We start from the raw sequence: 27,671 nt of genomic DNA, 5'->3' as shown, positions 1-27,671 counted from the left end.
ATTTGCATTTAATTGCAAAGTTTTCATTTTCCAAGTGCCACACACAATATGATTTCATCTCCTTTTCGGCCACCTTATCATGCTGCAACATGTAAACACCTTGTAACATCTAAGGGCCCAACAGGCCCAACGGGCCGAACAATTTCAAGACAACACTCGAAACGGGCCTCAAGAGGAAGCCCAACTACAACTTCGACCGGGCCATAAACGCCGCCACTTCCTCGACAGTCTCATCGCATCCGACGGCCTCCAGCACCTCCCGCAGCACCACCCTCCGGTTCCGAGCGTACACGTGTCCGTCCCACTTCCTCGCGACCAACGCCTCCCCCAGGTCCGCCGCCGCCGCCGCCGCCGCCACCGTCGCCTCCGCGCCGTCGTGGGCCGAGTCGACCACCCCGATCCTCACCCCGTCCTCCGCCGTCAGATTCGCCGCCCCCATCACGACCTCCCGCCGGGCCCTCGGGTCGCCGATCTTGGACCTCATCAGGGCCATGAGCCAGTTGGGGATGACGAGCCCGATGTCCATCTCGCTCATGTACAGGAAGCCCCGGTCGCGCCGCATGACCACGTAGTCGTGGCTGAGGGCGAGCATCATCCCCGCGGCGGAGGCGTGGCCGGTGACAGCGGCAATGGTGGGCATCGGGAGGCAGATGAGGTCGCGGACGAGGGAGCGGAAGGAGGAGGACATGAGCAGGAGGCGGGACTCGGAGGACTGGACCCAGCCGAGGTCGTAGCCGTTGGAGAAGAACTTGCCGTGGGCGGTGGTGATCAGGGCGGCGGAGGGGGATGAGGCGGAGGGGTCGGATTGGAGGCGGGAGAGGGCGGAGCGGAGGGCGGAGATGAGGTTGGGGTTGAGGCGGTGCTCGCCGGCGCCGGTGAGGGTGAGGATGAAGAGGTTGCCGCGCTTCTCGAGGGTGCAGAGCTGCTCCTCGCCGGGCTTGTTGTCCGCCATGAGAATGGTCAGATTGGTTCTGCGTGGGAGGCGGAGAGAGAGAGAGAGATGGTGGGGTTCAAGCGATGTGCAGAGTGAAGTCAACTGGATTGGGAGACGAATGGTCATCAATAATTAATAATTATTTTTAAAAATTAAAAATAAAAAAAAATTGATTGTGACATTAACTAAAAAGAATGTGGCATGGTTAGGACAAGCTTATCGTCCCTGGCACGAGGAAATTAAACGTGTTTGAATTCGTATCAGAAACGGGTCGACCTATTTAAGACAATGACAAAAATCGTACCTTACTCTCAAATTAGCTTGCTTGTTAAAACATGAATTGGCGCGTTTTAAATGAACTTGTCATCTTTTTATACGACACTATGAGTAGATATCCTTGAAGTTTTGAATCGTTGTAAGTTTTATAAAAGTATCACACATTTAAACAAGAAAAGAGTAAAACAGAAACATGTATTTAGGGTAACAATAGTTATTGGACACAAAAACCTAAATATATAACAAACAATACATGTAACAAATAGTGATATTGTATACGACGTGCTAATACAATTAATCATGTATTGATGGGACGTGTTTAATATTGGAAAAATGATAATGTATTATGTCATGGACATCAACCATGGCGACGCATTTGATAATCATGATAATTGAATCGTGTTTTATGACCAACTTTATCATATTGGTATTCGTGTCGAATTAGTTGGACATGTTTATAACACGATTAACACCACACAACACGAATTACCAGCTCTAAGCATGTTTCTTGTCTCTCTCGTAAAAGATGAAGGGGGAGCATCTACCGGCTCGTCTAGGCATAACTGTTATTATCATAACGACAATTATTGTTTGATTGAAATTGTAGTTCAAAAAACTAAGAGGATTTTGTCAAGGAGGTTAATCATACTTGGAGAAATATTTTATAATACAGCCTACATCCAACATGAGGACGAAAGTACTATAGAAGCACTATGTTCATAAAAATCTTTGTTGTTAAAAGTCTATGCATATGATATATGCAAATGCGAAGGGGATAATTGTTCAAAAATCCTAAACCTATCATAAACTTTTTAATTTGCCAATTTAGCTTCAAACATTTTGACCAATTTCCAACATAGTCCATTCGACCAATTTTGGCAAGGTTCCGACCATCGACGACCAGTGAAGAGAAATAGGAAAAACAAGAAAAAAGAAAAAAGATAGAAAAGTAAATTAAAAAAAGAAGAATTTCATAATATTTTCCAAAGATTGCAAAAATCATCTATGTCAGCACCATGTTGATTGGACCACCACGTACGTGATTTTCAGCTAAAATTGACTGGAAGAAATACATTGACAAATAGTGAAAAAGTTTAGGACTAAATTGACCAATAAGACTGAATTGACCGCCATACAATTTGTTTATGACTTTTTGGACCGCTATGTTCGTGATCTTGGGGTTATTATGGAGACAAATTGTTCATTACTTTCCATGCTTAAACAAGGCGAATTTGTAGTCTAAAGCCAATAGACATGCGCCCATGCTCGTAAAGATATTAGGGGGGTGAGTCGGAGAGTATTAGTTATGGGATTCGATCCCCGTAAATACTGCACACACATATACATAGAAGAGAAGAGATAAAAAAATTGTAGTTTAAAGTAACTTTGATAATTATGTTCATTATATCGCGGGTAGAGCTTTATTAGATGCATACGGACGAAGCCTTTTACATGCATCAGAACTCGTGCTGAAGAGTATACACCGTGTCTAAAGAACAAAGACATTCCATGTCCGTAAATTGCACGCTGTTACATTTTCAAATGGAATAATTCTATTCAAAACTATGTAGACCATTTAACTCGTGCTATGGGCATGTATTAATTTATGTGTTTTTTCATCATATTAATTTATATAGATACATAATATACAAAATAAATGTAAAAGAAATATACCCGTTAACATTCATAGATTCATATACACGAAATTTAGAAAACTTAACAACGAAAATTAATCGAAGTTTTCATCAAAACTATGAAGAAGTATAAATTCATTTCATTATTTTCTTCAGTAAAAAAGAGAAAATGCGGCTTTATGCGCTATTGTCAATCACCATCCTTTTGTAAAAAAAATAAAAATAAAAAAACTCATCAACCTCTTTTTCTTAAGAAATTAGCGGTTAACCAAATAAAGCAAATAAGAATCTCCTACTAACAAACATAAAATGCAAAACAAAAAAAAAAAGGAGAAGAAGAAGTTGGAACTCGATAGCTAAAAGCCCATAGTAGATATATATGTGTAATTGTCACCAGCCTTTTTTTATCATATTATTTTGCTAATACATACGTGCTTACTCAAATATTGAGAGGGAACTTAGGAGCTTTTGGACGGAGGAAGTATACTCCATGTCAGCTTCTGCCAGGATTGCAGGTGTAAAAACCTCCTACGCTTGGGGTGACAAGACGAAGCTTCGACCTTTGCTTCAACCAACTTACTAACCTAGTACTCTTGATTATCAGACACGGTCGATAATGAAAATATTTCTATCCTCCACGAAAATGTTTAGACGTAATTTATTATCGATAATGAAAATATTTTTCGCTAACTAATTATTTCAAGTAATATAAGCTATCGTTTTTATGAAAAAAAGAGATTTGATATTATATATATATCGCAATGGAGCTGTACCAGGAGATAACAGAGGAGCACCCCCCAACGCTTTCCTCCGCAGGGCGCCTACCTTGGACGCAGACAAAAGGAACAGAACAGCGATAAGCCTCGGCTCAAACTTGACCTCTGCTGCTCCTCCGAGAGCAAAGAGGCTTACGCCAATGGCGACGAGGGTGAACTGCAGCGCGTGGTTCGTAAACCCTTGGCACGCCATAGCCTCCAGGCCTTCCCTTTCGAGGCCTCGTCTCCAATTCCGCCACACCCTTTTCTCCTCTTCGTCTTCTGCTTCGTCGGCGACTCGTGGAGCCGTGTGCTGTACTGGGTCGAGCAACGGCGCTTCGGAGACCGACCCTTTTGTTCTGACGACGCCGCTTTACTACGTCATTGCCCCTCCCCACATGGGCAGCGCCTACACTACCATTGCTGCTGATGCTATCGCTCGCTTTCAGGTCTGTCTTCAGCCGTTATTCAGTCTTCCCTTGACGAAATTCTTTTGCTGATTTTCTTTTTCGTCGTTTTTTGGTTGTTTGTGAGCTGTGGGTGTCGGTCAAGGCAAAACCCATGTTTCTTGATCCTCCTTTTGATGTCATTTAGGAGTAGAAATCAGTGTCACTAGTCGATTGTTTCTTTTATCAGAGTAGATACGTACCAGTTGATTGCGGTTCAACTTTTGCCTTGATGAAAATGAATTAAGTCTGCCTGTAGCTGGCGGGGATGAGATTTTGTTCCGTAGACAAAGTTATAACTTCATAATTCGTTCTTTAACATTTGTTGTATGTGGTAATCTAATGGGATTTTTCTTTTGTTTAAGCTGGGTTTGGATTGGGAAATTGGCTCCAGGAATCGTTTCAACTATTGTCTTGGATTGGGAAATTGGCTTACACTTATATTTCATTTGGTTTCTCTAGTTAATAATTGCCATGTCTTGACAATGGAGTGACTTGTTCTGTGTTCTTGTCAGAGTTGTGAATTTGTTGATGACGCTGCTTCGCTTTTCCTTTTAATGACAGAGGCTATTGGGTAAAAAGGTTATATTTATAACAGGCACTGATGAACATGGTAAAAAAGTTGACTATTCATGTATAACATTTTTTTTGTTCACCGAATTGGAAGCCACACAGTAAATCCCGTTAACTTCAATTAATTGAAAGACGACATTAAATATTTTCATAGTATAGGAACTAGATTAAATGTTTATCAATAGTAAATTAAAAGCTTATAGATGACATTGCACAGGGGATTAAAATTCAAGGATCGCATTGAATAAATAAAAGGTTCGAGGAAGATATAGCACATTGGACAAAATTCAAAGACCATTTGTATCATTTTCCCATTATCTAAAAGAATGTGGAATTCTAATTTTCTAGGAAGAAACACTCAATTTTAATACTACATTCCTATATATATATTTCGATCGTACGTTAGTCACGAGATTGAGTCCATCGTAGGGCTAAGTTGATGTTGTCCAAAGCGGAAGTGAAAAGAAGGAAAAAAGAAAAAGAAGGTTTAAATAGAAAATATATATAATTTTGCATTGAAAAAGAAAGCGATTTTTTATGAGATCAAAAAAAGTTTTGGGTAAAATTGAATTTGACTTAAAATTGATGAGTTTTTAAAGGAGTTAGGCCAATTTCATAGTCGGTGAAATTCTAGATTTCGAATATGTAAGCGGTGAGCCTCGTAGATACGATATAAAAGAGATTTATAAGTACAACACAAAAAAGCGTCGATATTTGCATTTAATTGCAAAGTTTTCATTTTCCAAGTGCCACACAATATGATTTCATCTCCTTTTCGGCCACCTTATTATACTGCAACATGTAAACATCTTGTAACATCTAACGGGCCCAACGGGCCGAACAATTTCACAACAACACTCGAAACGGGCCTCAAGGGCAGGCCCGACTACAATTTCGACCGGGCCACATCCGCCGCCACTTCCTCGACAGTCTCATCGCATCCGACGGCCTCCAGCACCTCCCGCAGCACCACCCTCCGATTCCGAGCGTACACGTGTCCATCCCACTTCCTCGCGACCAACGCCTCCCCCAGCTCGGCCGCCGCCACCACCGTCGCCTCCGCGCCGTCGTGGGCCGAGTCGACCACCCCGATCCTCACCCCGTCCTCCGCCGTCAGCTTCGCCGCCCTCATCACGGCCTCCCGCCGGGCCCTCGGGTCGCCGATCTTGGACCTCATAAGGGCCATGAACCAGTTGGGGATGACGAGCCCGATGTCCATCTCGCTCATGTAGAGGAAGCCCCGGTCGCGCCGCATGACCACGTAGTCGTGGCTGAGGGCGAGCATCATCCCCGCGGCGGAGGCGTGGCCGGTGACGGCGGCGATGGTGGGCATCGGGAGGCAGATGAGGTCGCGGACGAGGGAGCGGAAGGAGGAGGACATGAGCTGGAGGCGGGGCTCGGAGGACTGGGCCCAGCCGAGGTCGTAGCCGTTGGAGAAGAACTTGCCGTGGGCGGTGGTGATCAGGGCGGAGGAGGAGGCGGAGGGGTCGGACTGGAGGCGGGAGAGGGCGGATCGGAGGGTGGAGATGAGGTTGGGGTTGAGGCGGTGCTCGCCGGCGCCGGTGAGGGTGAGGATGAAGAGGTTGCCGCGCTTCTCGAGGGTGCAGAGCTGCTCCTCGCCGGGCTTGTTGTCCGCCATGAGAATGGTCAGATTGGTTCCGCGTGGGAGTCGGAGAGAGAGAGAGATGGTGGGGTTCAAGCGATGTGCAGACTGAAGTCAACCGAAGTGGGAGACGAATTGGTAATTAATAATTAATAATTACTGTTAAAAATTGATTTTTTTTTTTTATTTTGACATTAACTAAAAAGAATGTGGCATGGTTAGGACAAGCTTATCGTCCCTGGCACGAGGAAATTAAACAAGTTTGAATTGGTATCAGAAACGGGTCGACCTGTTTAAGACAATGACAAAAATCGTACGTTACTCTCAAATTAACTTGCTTGTTAAAACATGAATTGGCTAGTTTTAAATGAACACGTCATCTTTTTATACGGCACGATAGGCACATATCCTTGAAGTTTTGAATCGTTAAAGTTTTATTAAAGTATCACGCATTTAAAACAACAAAGAGTACAACAAAAACATATATTTAGGGTAAAAAACCTAAATATATAACAAGCGCAAATAGTCATATTGTATACAACGTGCTAATACATTAATCATATATTGATGTGACATGTTTATTATTGGAAAAATGATAATTTATTGTGTCATGGACATCAACCATGGTGACGCATTTAATAATCATGATAATCGAATTATGTTTTATGACTCGCTTTATTATATTGGTATTCGTGTCGAATTAGTTTGACATATTTATAACACGATTAATGCCACACGACACGAATTACCAGATCTTATCATGTTTCTTCTCTCTCTCTTGTAAAAGATGAAGGGGGAGCATATGCCAGCTCATCCAGGCATAACTGTTATTATTATAACGACAGTTATTGTTTGATTGAAATTGTAGTTCAAAAAATAAGAGGATTTTGTCAAGGAGGTTAATCATACTTGGAGAAATATTTTATAATACGGCCTACATCCAACATGAGGATGAAAGTACTTTAGAAGCACTTGATAATAAAAATCTTTGTTGTTAAAAGTCTATTCATATGATATATGCAAATGCGAAGGGGATGATTGTCCAAAAATCCTAAACCTATCATAAACTTTTCAATTTACCAATTTAGTTTTAAACCTTTTGATCAATAGTCCATTCGACCAATTATGGCAAGAGTTCAGCCATCGACGACCGATGAAGAGAAATACGAAAAACAAGATAAAAGAAAAAAGATAGAAAAGTAAATGTAAAAAAGAAGAATTTCATAATATTTTACAAAGATCGCAAAAATCATCCATGTCAGCACCAGGCTGACTAGACCACTACGTATGTGATTTTCGACTAAAATTGGTTGGAAAAACTACATTGACAATTAGTGAAAAGGTTTAGGACTAAATTGACTAAATAAGACTGAATTGGCCGCCGTGCAATTTGTTTATGACTTTTTGGACCGCTACGTACGTGATCCCGGGGTTATGATGGAGACAAATTGTCCATTACTTTCCATGCTTAAACAAAGTGAATTTGTAGTCTAAAGCCAATAGGCATGCACTCGTGCTAGTAAAAATATTAGGGGGGTGGGCTGGAGAGTATTAGGTCTAGGATTTGATCCTCATAAACACCACACACATATGTACATAGAAGAGAAGAGTGAGATAAAAAAAATTGTAGTCTAAAGTAAAACCAAGAGAGTTGATTGAGTAGCTTTATTTGACAAGGAGATGTCATGGTAAAATCACAACATTTTTCACTCAAAGTAACTTTGATAATTAGGTTCATTATATCGTGGGTAGAGCTTTATTAGATGCATACAGACGAGGCCTTTTACATGCATCAGAACTCGTGCTGAAGAGTATACACCGTGTCTAAAGAGCAAAGACATTCCATGTCTGTAAATTGCACGCTGTTACATTTTCAAATGGAATAATTCTATTCAAAACTATGTAGACCATTTAACTCGCGCTATGGGCATGTATAAATTTACGTGTTTTTTCACCATATTAATTTATATAGATACATAATATACAAAACAAATGTAAAAGAAATATACCCATTAACATTCACAGATTCATATACTCGAAAATTAAAAACTTAACCATGAAAATTAATCGAAGTTTTCATCAAAACTATGAAGAAGAATAAATTCATTTCATTATTTTTTTCAGTAGAAAAGAGAAAATGCGGCCTTATGCGCTATTGTCAATCACTATCCTCTGTAAAAAGAAATACTCATCAACCTCGTTTTCTTAAGAAATTAGCGGTTAACCAAATAAAGCAATAAGAATCTCCTACTAACAAACATAAAATGCAAACAAAACAAAAAAAGAGAGAAGAAGAAGCTGGAACTCGATAGCTAAAAAGCCCATAGTAGGTATGTATATATATGTGTGTGATTGTCATCAGCCTTTTTTTATCATATTATTTTGCTTATACATATGTGCTTACTCAAATAACAAAAGTAAAAATCTCTAATTAACCAACAGAAACAAATAATCAAATATTTGGAACTTGGTAACTAAAAGTAAAAGAAAGAAAGAGAAAAAACAACCAAAAGTTAAATATCCAATATGCTCGATCATCTAAGAGCAAGGACTATAGCTCCTACGTATATGTACTCCTAAGATTAGTTCCCACAAAAAAAAATGAAAATCAAGGGTTTGAATGACATTTAATTTATTGGAGAAATTAGGGTTCAATGTGAAAAAAATTTGGGGAATATCAAAATGTGAAATACAAGAAGCCACCACCCGCCTGGGTGGCGCTGCTGGAAAGGGCACTCTTCCTCTCGCAAAAAGTTGAGTGTTCGAATCCCGGGCGCCGCAGGGTGACTTAACCGGTGCACGTGTGTGGTGGCTAGCACGTGTCTTCCCCAGGGTTTAAATCTATTAATTATTTTGTGTTGAGACTATAGGAAAGCCAGAAGGAGAAGTGGAAAGCTGAAGGAAAACTCAAGTCTTCTGTACGCATCAAATATGGATCAATACTCTGTGTAACTGAATTCTGTTCTTTAAACTAAGAGAAAAACAGAGTAGTTGTCTTTTTGTTAATTCAGTTGTATTGATTTGTTCCTTCTGTTAATTCAGTTGCACAGTTGTACTTCTGGTGTGTAAGCTGTACGTATTATATAAAAACAGCAACATACACAAGAGAGAAGCTAAGCTCTCAAATGATATTCTGAATACAGTTCAAGTTCTTCAACTGTAAACTCTCTGTTTCGTCCTGCTTCATTTCTCAAGTTCTTCACATGGTATCAGAGCTTTTCTCTGAGAGCAAAGCTGCGTATCTTCATCTTCATCTTTTCTCTTGAAGAACACAGCAATGGCAGCGAGAATACCAAGATATCCTTTTCCTATCCACGTAAACATCTCTAACTTTGTTACAATCAAACTTGCAGAAGACAATTTTCTTCTATGGCAGACTCAGTTTCATAGATTTATCCGGAGTCAAGAGCTGTTTGGTTTCGTCAATGGAGAAATTTCACCACCACAGAAGTTACAACTTGATATTGAAGGGAACGAGACTGAAGCTGTGAATCCTGAATACAATGATTAGGTGAAAACTGATCAACTGGTATCATCATGGATTAGTGGTGCAGTTTCTGAGCATATATTAGGGCTGATCATTGGCCTGGAAACATCTTCTGAGGTATGACAAACATTACTTAATCGTTTCACACAGAAATCAGTGGCTAGAGAGTTTGAACTGAGGGGGAAGCTTCAAGCATGTCAGAAGCGAAATAGAAAACTTTCTGATTATCTTAGAGAATACAAACTGATTTGCGATCAGTTAGATGCAATTGGGAAGCCTGTTGATGAGATAACTAGAGTTTTTGGTGTTTTGGAGGGCCTAGGCTTAGAGTATGAGAATTTTCGAACTACTATATAGTGCTTGAAACCTCAACCTGATTATGATGAGGTGATATCACAACTAGAACGATTTGAAACAAGACTGCAAAACTATTCCTCAAGCCAGTATAATCCTAACATGGCCTATTATGGAGAGAGAAGTCTAGAGATAGAATCGAAGGTGGCACTTGACAGAGACTTGCATCAACAAAATTTTGCATTTATAGGCCAGAAAGGGAACACTCGTGGGGGACGTACCTATGGTAGAGGTCGTCCATTTGAAAATCGAGGTCGTGGTTATGGATATCAAGGAAGAAGCCAGAATTATAAACCTTTTAATATGAGTCAAGATCAGGAGGTTCAACACTTTAGTCCACGGAATAATTTCTACGGTTCAAATCATGGTTTTCGACCTTATGCTAGTTCATCACAGAGGTATCAAGATACTAACTCCTATCCATCTCCCAACTTAGCAGTTCACAAGAACTTACAGGATGAGAAAGCTACTGATGGAGTTCGAGTAACTTGCCAAATCTGCAAACGTCCAGGGCATGATGCTCTTCGATGCTGGTATCGATTTGATAACTCCTATCAAGGTACATATATTCCACAAGCTCTAACAGCAATGCATATTGAGGATTCTACAGGCAATGAATGGTATCCTGACACTGGAGCCACAGCTCACATCACAGCCAATACTGGTATAATTCATAATTCCTCAAAGTACACTGGAACTGATTCTGTAATGATAGGAAATGGATAATGTCTTCCTATTACTCATACTGGTGATGCATTGTTACTTACTGCACTTGATGCATTACCTCTTAATGATGTGTTGGTTGTACCTGACATCAAGAAAAATCTTCTTTCAGTTTCAAAATTAACTGATGACTTTCCCTGCTCCTTTGTGTTTGATAAAAATGGTGTCTATGTTAAGGACAATCGAACCAACTCCACAGTGCAGCTCGGGCTGAAAATTGGGGGACTTTATCGAGTGGATCTGAAGACAACACAAGCTTTGTTTACACAAAGACATAAAGCTGTTGGAGAGGACATATGGCATCAACGACTTGCTCATACCAACACAAAGACCTTGAAATATCTTCAACAACAACAGTGGATCAGCTCTACTAAGAAAGCTTCTGTATGTAGAAGCTGTCCACTTGTCAAGAGTACCAATTTACCTTTTTCTTTATCTCATTCTGTAACTGAACTTCCTCTAGCAAGGATACATTGTGATATCTGGGGTCCTTCACCAGTAACCTCTGTTCAGGGCTTCAGGTTTTATGTCATTTTTGTGGACAACTTCTCTCGATACAGTTGGCTTTATCCAATGAAATACAAATCCGAGTTCTATAATATTTTCCTTTTGTTTCAGAAATATGTAGAAACTCAGTTTGACCACAAAATCAAAGTCTTCCAATGTGATGGTGGTGGTGAATTCACTAGTACCAGGTTTCAGACTCATTTAGAAACTTGTGGTATTAAACAATATATTTCCTGCCCGTATACTCCTGCACAAAATGGGATTCCGGAAAGGAAACATCGTCATGTGGTAGAATTGGGCCTCACTATGCTCTATCATGCTCAAACACCATTACATTACTGGGTTGATTCATTCTTAACTGCGAATTATGTTATTAATCTGCTTCCTACTCCAAAGCTGCAGATGGACTCACCTCACAGCAAACTTTTTAAACAAGTGCCCAACTATGATCATCTCAGGGTCTTTGGTTGTGCTTGTTATCCTTGTCTCAGACCCTATGCTCAACATAAATTTGACCCTCGATCTCTCACTTGTGTATTCCTGGGGTATAGTGAGAGACATAAAGGATATCGCTGTCTGGTACCTACTGATGGTAGAATATATATCAGTCGACATGTGACATTTGATGAAGATTTCTTTCCATTTGCCAAGCAATTATCTGCAGATTATCCTCACTATACATCTCTGTATCGAAAATGGGTTGATGAGGTAACTTTTCTGGGTTCTACCAGGGCAAATACAGTTAGACAAACTAATAATTGTCACACTGGTCATCTACAAGACAGTGGTGTTATGGAGGTAGGCCAAATTTGTATACCCTACAATTCTAATCATTACACAGATTTGTCTTCATCACATTCACCAGATGTTGTTGCTTCTGGACCATCAGATTCTTCTGATTTGCATAGTACATTACCTAGCCTACCTGTTGTTGATCAAGAACATCAGTCCTCCTCCCCTCCTCAACACTGTGATATCTCTGTTCATCCTATGCAAACTCGACTTAAGTCTGGCATAGTGAAACCAAATCCCAAATATGCCTGCTTAGCTGAGTACAATGTCCCTCCTGAACCCAAATCACTTAAGTCAGCCTTAGCTCATGAAGGCTGGACTCGTGCAATGCAAGAAGAAATGGCTGCCTTGTATGAAAATCAAACTTGGGTGTTAGTTCCTCGAACAGCTCAGATGAATGTCATAGGCTGTAAATGGGCGTATAAGACCAAGTTAACATCTGATGGCAGTCTTGACAGGTTAAAAGCTCGCTTGGTGGCTAAAGGATTTCATCAAGAAGAAGGACTAGACTATATTGAAACTTTCAGTCCTGTTGTAAAACAAGCTACCATACGTGTTGTCTTGTCAGTAGCTATGGTGCAGCATTGGCCTATTCATCAACTAGACGTCAAAAATGCATTTTTACATGGCACTTTGACTGAATCTGTCTATATGGAGCAGCCTCCTGGTTTTGTTGATCATACACTACCTCAACATGTCTGCTTACTTAAAAAGTCGTTATATGGACTTCGACAAGCTCCGCGTGCATGGTTTGAGAACTTCAGCAATTTTTTACTTGAATCGGGCTTCTTTTGCAGCACCACAGATCCCTCTCTCTTTGTGTACCATCGAGGTACGGACATAATTCTCTTGCTTCTTTATGTTGACGATATTGTACTGACTGGTAACTCCTCTCAGCTCCTTGCTGATTTAATCAAGTCTCTGAGTTTTACTTTTCACATGAAAGACCTGGGTTCTCTTCATTATTTTTTGGGTATTGAAGCCACACGTAGTTCTGCTGACCTCTTTCTCTGTCAGACTAAATATGCTCTTGACCTTCTTACACGAGCTCACATGCAAGATTGCAAGCCAATCTCCACTCCTCTATCTGTCAGGTCTATTCCTACGACCAATGATGTCATTCCTCTTGACAATCCCCTTGAATACAGAAGTCTGGTAGGAGGTCTTCAATATCTCACTATTACTAGGCCTGATCTTGCATATGCCACCAATCTTTTATGTCAGAAAATGTAGAGCCCTACCATTGCTGATTTTCTTAAACTGAAGCGAGTCCTTCGATATGTAAAGGGAACCATTCATCTGGGTATCTTTCTTCACTCGCATAGTACTTTAAACTTATATGGATTCTCAGATGCTGACTGGGCAGGATGTCTTGATACCAGACGCTCTACTACTGGTTTATGCACATTTCTTGGTTCCAATCTTATCTCCTGGACAGCCAAGAAACAACCTACTGTTTCTCGTTCCTCTACTGAAGCTGAGTATCGTGCACTTGCTTCTGCTACTGCTGACCTTACTTGGATCAGCTTTGTCCTGCGTGACATTGGCATTCCTTTAACATCACCTACGGTTCTTTTTTGTGATAATCAGTCTGCCATTTCACTTACTGCTAATCCTATCTTACATGCTAGAACTAAACATATCGAAGTTGATTTTCACTTTGTTAGAGAAAAAGTTGCCTTGGGATCATTACGTGTCCAGTATGTTCCTAGTCATCGCCAGCTTGCTGACATTTTCACCAAGGCATTATCAAGACTTGATCATTCCACTCTCAGAACCAAACTGGGCTTGGGGTTTAAATCTGCACCCAGTTTGCGGGGGGGGGATGTTGAGACTATAGGAAAGCCAGAAGGAGAAGTGGAAAGCTGAAGGAAAACTCAAGTCTTCTGTACGCATCAAATATGGATCAATACTCTGTGTAACTGAATTCTGTTCTTTAAACTAAGAGAAAAACAGAGTAGTTGTCTTTTTGTTAATTCAGTTGTATTGATTTGTTCCTTCTGTTAATTCAGTTGCACAGTTGTATTTCTGGTGTGTGAGATGTACGTATTATATAAAAACAGCAACATACACAAGAGAGAAGCTAAGCTCTCAGATGATATTCTGAATACAGTTCAAGTTCTTCAACTGTAAACTCTCTGTTTCGTCCTGCTTCATTTCTCAAGTTCTTCACATTTTGCACATGTTATTTTAGAAAAATCTTACGCGTAAGCTACGTTTGTTTTGCAGAAAATAAATGATTTTGAATACATTTTCCTAAAAGTGATCGCTTATATTGCTCACGAAAATTAATGAGCGAAAAATATTTTCATCCTCCTCGATAATATTTAGGCATAAATTGTTGTCGATAATGAAAATATTTATCATTAACTGATTATTTAAGCGGTATAACGATCATTTTTAAGAAAATATTTTCTAAATCATTCATTTTTCGTGAAACAAAAAAAGCGGTAATCAAAGAGATCAGCCCTAATTAAATATATTTGAAATTAGCGGGATTATTAGAGAAGTCATGAAAAAAGATTTGATATATATATATATATATGGTTCTAAGCAGGATCTTAAAAGGCGCAACAGAAACTGAAGAAGGAACTTCCCGGTATGGTAGAAAGATCTCTCCATAAGTTCTTTTCGTATTCCCTCTCTTTTGAAAAGACAAAAATTGAGAGGGAACTTAGGAGCTTTTGGGTGAAGATAATAGACTCCACGTCAGCTTCTGCTAGCTATCGCCAGATAGGAAGGTGACAAGACGAAGCTTCGGCGTTTGCTAGATTGGCCTATGCTTACGCACAGTATTTGGTAACCAACTTGTTAACCCAGTACCCTTGATTACCAGAAGTGTCAATGATGAAAATATTTTCATCTTTCACGAAAATATTTAGATATAAATTGTTATCGATAATGAAAATATTTTTCATTAACTAATTATTTTGAGTAATATAAGCGATCATTTTTAGGAAAATATATTTCAAATTATTTATTTTTTGCGAAATGAACTGTTAGCACTAATTAACTAGATTTGGAATTAGAGGGATTATTAGAGAAGTCATGATAACAGAGACTTGATTGGTTGATAAAAGAGGAGCAACACCCAACACTTTCGTCCGAAGGGCGCCTATCTTGAACGCAGCCAAAAGGAACAGAACAGCGATAAGCCTCGGCTCAAACTTGACCTCTGCTGCTCCTCCGAGAGCAAAGAGGCTTACACCAATGGCGACGAGGGTGAACTGCAGCGCGTGGTTCGTAAACCCTTGGCACGCCATAACCTCCAGGCCTTCTCTTTCGAGGCCTCGTCTCCAATTCCGCCACACCCTTTTCTCTTCTTCTTCTTCTTCTTCTGCTTCGTCGGCGACTCGTGGAGCCGTGTGCTGTACTGGGTTGAGCAACGGCGCTTCGGAGACCGACCCTTTTGTCCTCACGACGCCGCTTTACTACGTCAATGCCCCTCCCCACATGGGTAGCGCCTACACTACCATTGCTGCTGATGCTATTGCTCGCTTTCAGGTCTGTCTTCAGACATTGTTCAGTCTTCTCTTGACGAAATTCTTTTGCTGATTTTCTTTTTCGTCGTTTTTTTGTTGTTTGTGAGTTGTGGGCGTCGGTCAAGGCAAAACCCATGTTTCTTGATCCTCCTTTTGATGTCATTAAGAGTAGAAATCATTGTCACTAGTCGATTGTTTCTTTTATCAGAGTAGATACGTACCAGTTGATTGCGGTTCAACTTTTGCCTTGATGAAAATGAGTTAAGTCTGCCTTTAGCTGGTGGGGATGAGATTTTGTTCCGTAGACAAAGCTATAACTTCATAATTCGTTCTTTAACATTTGTTGTATGCGGTAATCTAATGCAATTTAATCATCAAGATGGGATTTTTCTTTTGTTTAAGCTGGGTTTGGATTGGGAAATTGGTTCCAGGAATCGTTTCAACTATTGTCTTGGATTGGGAAATTGGCTTACACTTATATTTCTTTTGGTTTCTCTAGTTAATAATTGCCATGTCTTGACAATGGAGTGACTTGTTCTGTGTTCTTGTCAGAGTTGTGAATTTGTTGATGACACTGCTTCGCTTTTCCTTTTAATGGCAGAGGCTATTGGGTAAAAAGGTTATATTTATCACAGGCACAGATGAACATGGTGAGAAGATTGCCACAGCTGCTAGTGCCTGTGGTTCAAGTCCTAGTGAACACTGTGACGTGATTTCACAAGCTTACAAAGCTCTTTGGAAAGACGTAATTGCCTATTATCAAACCCTTATTTCTCTTTTTTATGAAAGAGTGCAGGCTCTAATGCTGGGTTGCACTGTTTGTGGTTCCTCTCTATTTGCAGTTGGACATAGGTTATGATAAATTCATACGGACAACTGATGCTAAACATGAAGCAATTGTTAAGCAATTCTATTCTAGGGTCCTTGAGAATGGCGACATTTACCGAGCTGATTACGAGGGTCTATATTGCGTCAACTGTGAAGAGTACAAGGTAAGACCTTCAACCGTACATTTTCGATGTTATTCTGTTTTTGGTCACTGATCTATAGACTGTGACCGTCATTGGTACTGTTCCAGGGCAATTAGTGCATTACCGTTGTTAATTGATTCCAGAAAAAGAGTAAAAAGAATTTTTCTAGTCTATTAGAAGGCATAGGATAATGTCGTTAGCTCTGCATGTTTTCTAGGATGAGAAAGAGCTGCTAGATGACAACCGTTGTCCTATGCATCTGAAGCCCTGTGTTCGCAGAAAGGAGGATAACTACTTTTTTGCCTTATCAAAGTATCAGAAATCCTTGGAAGAAACTTTGGAACAGAATACAGAGTTTGTACAGCCATCATTTCGTTTAAATGAGGTGAGACAATGTCTAGCCTTTCTCTTTAAAAAAGGCAATGTACAAGAATTGTCTTCTTTCAGCCGGATTAATCTGTTTATATGCCCTTGATGTCAGTAAGGTATTGCCTTTAGAACAGTGAGCGATTCTAACGGTTGGATAACTGTGGTAGCATCTTTAGACCAATGTCTGCCTGCTGAAATTTATGATTTTACAAATTTTTGGACAAGCTTGATATGTTACTTGAGTTTTTGGGTTGACTGGAAAAGAATTACTTTCTGCAGAAAGAAAGGAAATGAATAATATCTGGTCTCCTCCACGGATATTGCTATTTCTTTTCTCCAATAATAGATCTTTGCTGTTCGAGTAGTGTGTTGGATAATTAGGAGGATATCTTCACTGACATGAAAAGGCTTTAAGACAATGATCATCTTACTAGACAGTGTTGTAATCTGTATTGGACCATGTTTTGAAACTTTTCAAACATGAGGGGTCAATGCTGCTGCTTTGGAATTCTCAAGTCACTATTTAAGAGAAGAGATAAGGAGCAAACTTGGAGTCTTACCAGGAAATTAATATAATAATTTTTTGATACTTCTCAATTAGCTACAACTTTTCCCTTTTATGTCAATCCACTGAACTTCATTTGTTCCAAATTCTTTGCAGGTGCAAAGTTGGATTAGAAGTGGTTTAAAAGATTTTTCCATTTCTCGAGCATCAGTTGATTGGGGTATTCCAGTCCCTAATGACAACAAGCAAACAATCTATGTCTGGTTTGATGCTTTACTGGGGTAGATCATCTTTCATCTGGCTGAATGAGTTTTTTCCTAAGAAATGTGTTTTTCTCCATAGTAAGCATAACTGCTTATGTTTGTCTCATTGTCCTTAGCAAAAGTTAAAAGAGAACAGTTATTGGCATGCTGACATACTTTCCCAATTTACTTGAGCGCAACGCCATACAACTGCCGGAAAATGTTTTGGTCTTGCTCAAATAACTTTCTATCAAATTGGTTCACTGTACTTTCTGTATATATCGTAAAAAACCTAGAAATTGTTACTGTAAGTAGAACGCAGTACGCTAAAAAAATTTATGTGAAAATTACGAGTACTGTCTAATGTCAATTGTCATGCATGGAATGCATCTTAAGCATCCATTGACTCTTTTCACTTTGCTAGGTGAGCAATTGGGAATTATTGACACTACATTAATCACCACCTTTTCTACCTTCGAACAGTTATATATCTGCATTATCAGAGGAAAATGAGCGACCGGATTTGCAGAATACTGTTTCTCTGGGCTGGCCTGCTTCACTACATCTTATTGGCAAGGTAGGCCATACCATTGCTCTGAAGTGTGCTCCTTTTAATTTTTTTTCCTTGCACTGAATTTTGTCCCTAGTTTACACATCGAGGGAAGTTCAATCTATCTTTTATTTAAGCTTTCATGAAACTTTTAGATATCTAAGTAGGAACTTCTCTATGCTTTCATATTTTCGTTTCGTGTCCTCCATATTTTTACTGGATTCATCACCACTCTAAAAAAACCTTTCAGCGCATTTTATCTTCCTCTCCATTGGATTGCTTTTAGTTCTAACCATTGGGTGCCAGAGAACCTTATCTCTTTTATGAAAATTAGTAAATCCTAATGATGCATCTCCCCTTAGCAAAAAATAGAAAGTGTCGCTGGTCTTTGTTTGCCAGCAATTTTGTTGACGTAGGGATTGTTTAATAAAAAAATTCTCCTACTGGGATGTCCGCACTTTTGCTCTTGGTGATTATTGGCAATTTTCTCTGTAATACTTCACTTAAGTGCTCATTCATATACATAAAGAATGAAAGACCTGTATCCTTTCTTGTTGGTGTCTCACATGGCCACTGTGCCTAATAGGCTAATATTAGACAGCTAACAGGTGAACTATGATACCCCATTATGGGGTTTCAGTCTGTTAGGCCAATAATTATGCCCTCTCATTTATTCTTGAACAAGTGTTTCTTTAGCTGACCGTAATAGTATTGTAGTGCTGTGCATTTTCCTTAACTTGATGTATGGTTACTGTGTAGTCTTACTCAACTCAGCTAAGCCTTTAGTTGCTGAATGGGGTTATATGAATTCTTTAGCATTGTTCGGCTCAGAAATATTTCACGAAAAGATACTGAAGTCTGGAGTTGAATTACATTTGACTAATTGGGAAAATTTGCTGTTGGTGAGATATCTGCGTTTGGACTTCTTCTATATCCATTACATTCCTTGGTGCTTCTCAGTCATGGTTTAATTAATTTCTTAGTTTTGACTTATCGTGTTCTTATCTTAGATGTATTCATTTTGCTTCTATAAAATGAATGTGTGGCTTCTGCTCCTGTTTTGTTGTACTAATTTTGGCTGAGATGACATATATGGTTTCCTCTTGTTCTTCACAGGATATATTACGTTTTCATGCAGTTTATTGGCCAGCTATGCTGATGTCTGCTGGTTTAAGTCTTCCAAAAAAAGTATTTGGCCATGGATTCTTGACAAAGGTAGTCAAACCCTAAAATTTGCATTGTTTTTTTTTTTTTTATCGATTCCTTATGCTCAAGCAGCCAGATGTGTTGATTCCTTATGCAGTGAATGTAGCGTCGGTGGTTGGGTTACATCTAATTAAGTCGTGCTGGCTTTGATGAACCTGTTTGTGGCTGTCTGCTACTTCGTCTCTTATTCCTAATTTTTATTTCATGCAGTTTATTTTAAATTTTAGGATGGCATGAAGATGGGGAAGTCACTTGGAAATACTCTTGAACCAAATGATTTGGTTCATAGATTTGGGTCTGATGCTGTCAGGTACTTCTTTGTCAGAGAGGTGGAATTTGGCAGTGATGGTGACTATTCTGAGGATCGTTTCATTAATACCGTTAATGCACATCTTGCCAATACTATCGGTAATTCTAATGCCAAGTTTTGTTCTATTTTCTTTTCGGGCTTTACAGTTTAGCATACATTAATAAGTTGCCCATACCTCCTAACTTCTGTTCTGCAGGTAATCTCCTGAACCGCACGCTTGGGCTTCTGAGAAAGAACTGCAAATCCACATTGGTGGTGGATTCAGCCATTGCTGCTGAAGGAAATGCATTCAAGGACACGGTGGAGATGCTGGTAATGCTTGTGTTTATTTGTATCTTATGGCATCATGAAATCGTGCCATGAGACTCCTAGGACAAATGTATTTGTGAACTATCACACTTTCTGCAACATTGTACTGTTCTTTTGTTTTTTAATCAAAGACCGTTGCTTCCTCTAGCCATGGTGAAAGTTATATTTCATACTTCATAAATTCATGCAAGGGTAAAAATTTCTCATGATACTGAGCCATGGATTTCTAGTTTGCACAACCTTTTTTCCCTCTTTTGTGTGACAATAATGTTTTATCTATGTGCCCATTTATTTATTCATTTGCTTGTTTGTTGATGACGGCACCATTTTGTATCTGTTTTGATCTGGGACTGAAGTTAAAGGCCGGATGACAAAATGGTCATTTGGTACATCTTCTAAATGACATGTTTTTTTAACAAATTATGAAGAAAACTGCCCTGTTAAGTTGCTGTATTTCATTTGCATCATGAAAACTTGCATGATGACTTTTTCTCTTCAGTGCTTAGATTAAGAATGTCTTTCAATTCTTCCATCGTGGTCTGCTTACAAGAATTTGCTATTTAACACTGCTTATGTTCTACCATTCCTTGTTCTATTTGTAGGTCAAAAAGGCTCGAGTTCAATATGAAAACCTATCACTTTCCACAGCATGTGAAGCAGTTCTCGAAATTGGAAATTCTGGGAACTCCTATATCGATGCACGTGCTCCGTGGTCTCTATTTAAGCAAGGGGGTGCTGCTTCAGAAGCTGCAGCAAAGGTTAATCCTTTCGGTCTCTCCTTCCCAAAAAGTTTTCACCTATTATAAGACAATTGAACACCCATTATAGCAGAGCATTGACCATGCATCTCCTTAAGAGAATTCGAAATAGTGACTTCTGTCCCTAACAAAGGATCTTGGAAAAGATGAGATTCTTGACAAGTTGCTGGATTGAGGACCTCGCCAATATGATTAATCGCTGGAAAATCTTCCTTGTTTAGGTTAAAACGATTCACGATTTACTCTATCCATTTTTGCAATGTCATTTTTAATTTAAAAAAAACACACACACACACTGTACATGCCTTGTGTTCTAGTTAAGGTATCGATGCAACTTTTTATGAATGTGAGCTTTGACGGTCTTATCCCTGATCAGGATCTGGTGATCGTGTTGGAAGCAATGAGGATCATCGCTGTTGCATTATCTCCTGTTACTCCAAGGTTATGTCTTAGAATATATGAGCAACTGGGCTACTCAGCAGATCAATTCAATGCCACAAATTGGGTCTCTCTCTCACCCCTCTGACAAAGCTATCCTTTTGCCTCATACATGGGATTTGGTACTCGATTATCTCCGCTTACCGAATCTTTCTTTTGTGGTTTTTCGTGTATAGAGTGCTACGAGATGGGGCGGATTGAAGGGTGGTCAGGTCATGGCGCAACCCAAACCGGTTTTTGCAAGGATAGAGGACAAAGTCGAAGAGGAAACGAATGCTAAAGTCGGGGCAGGAAGTGGAGCAACATAGAGTACCCCAGTTCAGGAGTGAACTACCTTAGAGAACACCAAGCAGATGGTCATAATCTTGCTCTCGACAGCATTTTGGTTTAGATATTTTTCACTCACTGTGAGATAAGTGCGATCGAATTTACAGTACTACTACCTCATTAAGGCATCTTATCAAAAGACAGTAGTTTCTTGCAATGTGAGCAATGAGGCTTGTGCACGAAAATCTAGAGTACTACATAAGAACTTGGCCATGTCACACCAAGAAGAGTGGAATAAGTTGCGCAACTTTTCATGCTATGTGAGGATCGGTCTTGTAATGTGATAATCTCTTTTTTAAGAGTCTTCGATTTGATTTCCATTCAACCCTGATAAGTGAATAGAGTGAGCAAACTCCAGATCAAAGGTTTTTTCAACTAGTTACTATGGGGATTGAGGCATGGATGGTGACTAACGTTATTTCTGCTTTTTCAGAAGCTTATAGGCCGAAAAAGGAGGAAAAACAGCAGATTAGAGTGTGATCTTGAGATCCAAGACAACAATATAACATTTCTGTGATTGAACAATAAAATTGTACAAATGAATTATAAATCCCCAGAAGAATCTCCGAATAGTCAAAGCACGAACCGGAAACTCTTCAGCGAAAGAAATTGACATTGCTGATGCAAATTGGTAAAGCTTGCACGATTATGACTATCCCTAGTATTTCTAGAAGATGAGGGCAAACTGGTGCAGGCAAATAATCACAAAACAGGACACAAGGAATAAAGCAGCTCTCTTCATTTTGCCGAACTGATGCGAGTGCCTCACAGGACCTTTCAGTTCCCACCAAAAACAAAGAGTAAGATAGAGGACACCTTCCCCACATAGTCCCTACACATAGATTAACCACCCAGAAATGATACTTGTTCTATAAAATTCATGACCAAATTAAGGGTGTTGAAGCCACCCCGATACTTTGCATTTGGCGTTGTCTTTCTCATTTTGCCTATAAACTTCCATCCGTTCAACCGAAAAGGTTTCAATTCTTTCTGGGTTTACCGAGCCTCAGTCGGAAATCATCCTCCATCAGCGGAAGGCCATCTCGCAGCTTGACCTTGGGTTCCCATCCAAGCAACTCCTTGGCTTTCGTGATGTCTGGTTTCCTCTGGCGCGGATCGTCCGGGGTGTTCTCCACCGTGGTGATCACCACATCAGGATTAATGAGCTACAGTGTCACATTTTAAGCAGTCATGCCATTTTGTTGTTTGTATATATGTCTGGTTGTTTCTGATGTACTTCTACAGTTTTTATCCATGTGCGATGATTAAATAGGGGGGCCAATGCCATCCCTTCAAACAAGAATGTACTTTCCTCCAATGCCACCCTTAAAATTTCAGCAAGTAAGCTGTGCTTATGTAATTTTTCACACTAAATAGCAACGTGATTCAGGGTTATATTAAGATAAATGTCCTTAGATTTTATCGCTGCATGAGACGAGTAGTGAAAGTACCAAAACCAAATACAATTGGCAGAGTGAATCTGGAACTGTATGCATCATCACAACCTAATGCTTGCAGTCATGACTAACGAATGATGCATCAAGAGATAGAGAAAATACCTCCTTAACAGTCTCAGCAAGCTCGATCATTGTAAATTCACCTAAAGGTTTAAATAAAAGCCTCATTAGGACCAAGGAAAAATAAGCATTTCCAAACTTATGCATCAGGGATCTCTAATATAACCTGGATTCCCAATGTTAATTGGCCCAGTGTTCTCTCCTTCCATGAGCCGTATGAGGCCATCAACCTTCAGTGTTATGATGAAGAGGTATAGTCACTCCACAGACTCACAATTAAACATAATCATCTGCATCCCAAATAACCACAAAAAAAGAGGAAAAATGCTTTTACCATGTCAGATACATAACAGAAGCTTCGAGTTTGTGTTCCAGGAGATTGAACAGTCAGCGGCTCGCCACTGTATAATTGATCAACAAAATAATAGATGGTTACGAGAATAATTCATGAACTAGAGGCCAGCACTAAAAAGAGCAGCTTTGAGATGGTCTGAACAAAAGTCTGCCATTGCATTAGAAACTCACCGCACAGCTTGGGCGATGAAATTACTCACAACACGACCATCATCGATGTTCATTCGAGGGCCATAGGTATTGAAAATTCTAGCAACCCTTATCTCTGTTACAGATTAGGTAGGTGTGGAGTACATATAGTTCAGTACAAGAAACCTAAAACAACGTAAAACAGAAACCAAGTATTAAGAGGATAGAGCAGAAGGCACTTTACCTATACCATGTTGCCTGTGATAATCGAACATCAAGGTTTCTGCCACTCGCTTCCCCTCGTCGTAACAACTTCGAACCCCTGAAGGAAATCATATGAGTAAGTCACTAGCAATTTAATAGAAGTCTCTGCAAATACTGACTCCTGGTCTTAAAAGGTGGGTCGGACAGGGAATAAACGGCCTGGCAAGACTTCCCTTTCCACCTACATACGTTCTGTGTGGCGTGCCATTACTTTTAAAAGATTATGAAAACTTCTCAAAACAATCGATTCAGCATATTTATGTTGGTAGATTTTCAACTTCTCAAGAGAATGTCATAAAGTTATAATGGCCAAATATAGATGTGCAATCAGCACACACCAATCTTTCACAGACTGTACCTGCTAAGAGAGGTATTAGTCTGTCTATGCAACCACTACATCCATCTATATATGAAAGTTAGTTAGTAAATTAGTGGAGTAGACTTACCAATTGGGTTGACATTTCCCCAATAGCTTTCATCTTGAGGATGCACTAGAGGATCACCATACACCTCTGAGGTAGATGTCAGCAAAATCCTGCAGCCATAGTTCATCAATGAGAAAAGCAGTCAATTAATGGAAGATACCTATATAAAAAAGGTATTGAAGGTATGAACCTTGCTCCAACTCGCTTGGCGAGCCCCAACATGTTGAGAGTTCCAATCACATTGGTCTTTATGGTCTGTATATCAGATGATTAAAACATCAGATCGGTGATACTATGGTGCATTGAGAGAGAGAGAGAGAGAGAGAGAGAGAGAGAGAGAGAGCACCCAACAAAATATTAACATGAAGATGAATTAAAACTAAAAACTCAAATTCCAGGAGGCTACCGATGGACAAGACAAATTTACATACCTTTACGGGATTATATTTGTAAAAAATTGGAGAAGCAGGGCAGGCAAGATGGTAAATTTGATCAACCTCAACTAGCAATGGCTCTGTCACATCTGCATTAAAACAAAGCCTGATAAAATGAATCTTCAAATAACCTCAATTGACAAATAAGGATCACCATAATTCACTTTCTTAAGTAGAATACAAAGATGGCTAAACCTGTGTCTCAAAATTGCTCGCTAAGGAACTTATTGCCGGGATGAAAGGTAAAGAAATTGGCAAAAGTCAGTGCTTAAATGACTTTCAAGCGATAAACTTTCAAGCATATGAAGTATTTTCTTTTAGCTTTTCTCAGGCCATGTCATTCTCAGTCCTTCAATTTATTAGGACATCATGAACAAGGTGAGTATAAAACAAGGAGATAGTGTCACTGTCCGGATTAAAAATGCTTTTTTTTACCACCACGAACACACAGGTTTAACTTGGAAATTACATTATATTATCTTATTGCGCGCTCCTCTAAGTTGCAGTGGCTGCATGTCATATAGGAGAGCACTTTTCTTAGTCTGAAATACAACATAGAGGACTTCCAACCACGCAACTGCGGCCCATAGACATATGACATCCAGAATAAGACATACCATGACGAATAAGCTCAAATCTTGGATGACCGATCCATTTCTTAAGGTTTTCTTTTGAACCAGTGAAGAAGTTGTCAGCCACAATAACCTGAACCATAAAAGCATGTGGATCTGTTAAGAACTCAACAAGATCTGAATAACAATTATCTTGCCTTAAAAACAGATTTTCCCAATTCCAGCCTGCTATTTTGAGGCGTCAATCCCAAATCCAAGTTCATACTCAATAATGTTGGTCCATAAAAATATAAGGTTGCACTATAATTGCTGAAAGTAATCACCTCATTCTTTTCATTTTCCATCAACTTGTCCACTAGGTGAGAGCCGATAAATCCAGCTCCTCCTGTAACCAGAATCCTCATATTGGGCTGCACACCAGACACCCCACAGATTCAGTAAAAGATTAAATATACCATAATGACCAAAAACATTTGGTTTATAAATAGCTAGTCCAGCCCAAAAACACATACACCTGAATACGAGTTACTAAAAGAAATCCACAAATAGACGAAAACTTCAGAACAAAAGCAGCCCAATAGAAACAAGAGACATGGCAGACAAAAAGCCAATGTAAAATGACCAACTTTCAGCAACAATACCATCCTGGACACACCAAGTAGACTGCACCGAACAATGATTTTCAAGGTAAACCAAAGTTATTAAATGATGAAGATCAATTCCAGAATGCCACATTTCTAAAAAGCCCCCATGTGGATCATTCACTTTGTTCTTCAGGGGGAACAGCCATTTCTCTAAAGGCCAAAAACAAACTCAACCACTGAGAATTATTTCAGAAAATAACTAATTTATGACACCAATTCTAATATCATGAAGATGGATATGTACAAAATCTCGGAAAACTAGAAGCCAATTCAACATAGAAGCCAATTGACTTCAAATTGCAACTTTCAGATGCAAGGAAAGAAAGCAGTTCATCCAACAAAATAACAGCCAATCTTGGCAAGGAGGGCAGACGGGAACCTTCCATTTTAAAAATATGCAAGTAATTCTACTTGTGATTGATCTTCCTTATTAAAACCCATAAAACCATAAAGTTCCAATTAAAAGATGAACTTGACTAGTTTAGGTTCCCTAAATGCAGTGCCTTTCGAGTAACACCTTACTGATCCATTGGAAGAAGCGCATTCCCTAATTCAGTTAGGGAAACAGAGTGTACGCTATATGCAAACTTCCCAAAATTCATGCTGTCATATCCCAATACAAAACACCATCTCAAAATGTTTGTCCCACCGCATAAAAATAAAGAAATAGATTTCACCAGCACATTCCACGGCCACAAAAACCTCACGGTCAAGAGTAACGACGAACCCAACGCGAGGAAATAACATACTAGCTCATCACTACAATTACCTGGAAAAACTTGGAGAAACGTAACGGGGACGGAGTCGGAGGCGGTTTCGCAGCCAAGTTGTTCTCGCCGTTCAAAGCTTGCTTAGCCATATCCTTCAGATTCGCCTTCTTCTTCTTCTTCTTCTTCGGCTACTTCAAACTCCTGCAGCGACAACAATTCGATCTCAGGGCTAAGCAACCGCAAGCTCCTCTTCTCACGCAGAAAATGAAGACACCCAACCAAACCAAATGCAGACAATCACGAGAAAAAATTACTCATCGAGAACAACCTACGAGGGCCTCTCCGAAAGGGGGTTTTGCAGATCTTAAGGTTCTTGCTATCAACCCAACAGCCGAACGACTACTTTATAAGCCCAGATCGAAGCGCAGGAATTAGTTCGCACATCGCCGATTCACCACCAAACAAACGACACCAAACCTTCAGTTAGCGAGTTGACAACGAACACGAGGTTTTCCAAACGTAGGATAAAGCAAAAAAAAAAAAAAAAAAACAGAGACAGCGAACACCGAAAGCGCCACCGCAACAACAACGTCAAAATCCACCAAACTCAATAACAATTCCGAGATCTGAATCTCGCAAAGCCACGACGAGATTCGGCGAGTTGCAGAGCGGATCGCAAAGTTCGAAACTTTCACCTTCGAGAGAGGCGATGGCGGAACCGGGGTCGCTGCCGCTCGACGAGACAGGGGATTCGCGAGATTCGGGAAGACGACGACGACGACACGACGAGAGTGTGACCTCCGACTCCGAGCTCATTTATACTCTGTGATTGACCGGGCCCTCTTTCTTTTTTTTTTTTGCGTGACGGCATGGAGCGAATCGCAGCCGTTTATTGCGGGGGACGTGTCCGCGAGGGCCGCGAGCCCGAGGTGATCCGACGGTGGGAAACGCCGTTTGGATTGATGTTCACCCGACACGTCGTGGACCACTCCGTTTGGGAGTGCTTCCCATGCACACGGCGCGTTACATCCTCGGAAGTGTCGTCATTAGACCTCGGGATCGGATTCGGAT

The 27,671-nt window shown here is 40.0% G+C and overlaps 5 protein-coding genes across 8 annotated transcripts; 2 read left to right on the top strand and 3 right to left on the bottom strand.

The window, feature by feature from the left end:
• LOC115682169 (enoyl-CoA delta isomerase 1, peroxisomal-like) lies at window positions 1-1,026 on the bottom strand. Its single transcript, XM_030606322.2, has one exon. It carries the CDS (start codon window positions 950-952, stop codon window positions 185-187), a length of 768 nt encoding a protein of 255 aa, XP_030462182.1. The 5' UTR covers window positions 953-1,026; the 3' UTR covers window positions 1-184.
• A 2,617-nt stretch (window positions 1,027-3,643) lies between these two features.
• LOC115682203 (methionine--tRNA ligase, chloroplastic/mitochondrial-like) lies at window positions 3,644-4,723 on the top strand. Its single transcript, XM_030606356.2, has 2 exons — window positions 3,644-4,048; window positions 4,610-4,723. Exons 1-2 carry the CDS (start codon window positions 3,761-3,763, stop codon window positions 4,721-4,723), a joined length of 402 nt encoding a protein of 133 aa, XP_030462216.1. The 5' UTR covers window positions 3,644-3,760.
• A 654-nt stretch (window positions 4,724-5,377) lies between these two features.
• LOC115682170 (enoyl-CoA delta isomerase 1, peroxisomal-like) lies at window positions 5,378-6,347 on the bottom strand. Its single transcript, XM_056312899.1, has one exon. The coding sequence runs from the start codon at window positions 6,255-6,257 to the stop codon at window positions 5,505-5,507; it is 753 nt and encodes a 250-aa protein (XP_056168874.1). The 5' UTR covers window positions 6,258-6,347; the 3' UTR covers window positions 5,378-5,504.
• An 8,818-nt stretch (window positions 6,348-15,165) lies between these two features.
• On the top strand, window positions 15,166-21,708 carry LOC115682166 (methionine--tRNA ligase, chloroplastic/mitochondrial). The gene is made up of 12 exons (XM_030606317.2): window positions 15,166-15,588; window positions 16,168-16,311; window positions 16,409-16,558; window positions 16,755-16,922; window positions 17,568-17,692; window positions 18,137-18,230; window positions 19,320-19,418; window positions 19,637-19,817; window positions 19,916-20,031; window positions 20,631-20,786; window positions 21,163-21,291; window positions 21,401-21,708. Exons 1-12 carry the CDS (start codon window positions 15,295-15,297, stop codon window positions 21,530-21,532), a joined length of 1,788 nt encoding a protein of 595 aa, XP_030462177.1. The 5' UTR covers window positions 15,166-15,294; the 3' UTR covers window positions 21,533-21,708.
• A 562-nt stretch (window positions 21,709-22,270) lies between these two features.
• Window positions 22,271-27,431, bottom strand: LOC115682168 (UDP-glucuronic acid decarboxylase 6-like). Of its 4 annotated transcripts, none has more exons than XM_030606321.2 (13): window positions 27,296-27,431; window positions 26,660-26,801; window positions 25,570-25,656; window positions 25,292-25,379; window positions 24,672-24,763; window positions 24,431-24,495; window positions 24,262-24,350; window positions 23,796-23,873; window positions 23,594-23,687; window positions 23,403-23,469; window positions 23,235-23,298; window positions 23,111-23,151; window positions 22,271-22,717 (listed from the first exon to the last, which is right to left on the bottom strand). In XM_030606321.2, exons 2-13 carry the CDS (start codon window positions 26,747-26,749, stop codon window positions 22,532-22,534), a joined length of 1,041 nt encoding a protein of 346 aa, XP_030462181.1. In that variant the 5' UTR covers window positions 26,750-26,801; window positions 27,296-27,431; the 3' UTR covers window positions 22,271-22,531. The 4 variants fall into 4 exon arrangements, with proteins under 4 accessions (XP_030462181.1, XP_056169387.1, XP_056169388.1 ...); XM_056313412.1 differs by having other exon boundaries at window positions 26,660-26,782; window positions 27,208-27,378; XM_056313413.1 differs by having other exon boundaries at window positions 26,660-26,798; window positions 27,296-27,365.
• Window positions 27,432-27,671: the final 240 nt, after the last annotated feature.

This window comes from Syzygium oleosum, unplaced genomic scaffold (genome assembly GCF_021117445.2).
Source record: "Syzygium oleosum isolate NSW1041296 unplaced genomic scaffold, Sole_v2.1 Sole_v2.07, whole genome shotgun sequence".
Classification (NCBI taxonomy): Eukaryota; Viridiplantae; Streptophyta; class Magnoliopsida; order Myrtales; family Myrtaceae; genus Syzygium; species Syzygium oleosum.
The sequence above is the reverse complement of the archived record's forward strand: the minus strand, read 5'-3'. Positions and strand labels throughout refer to the sequence as shown.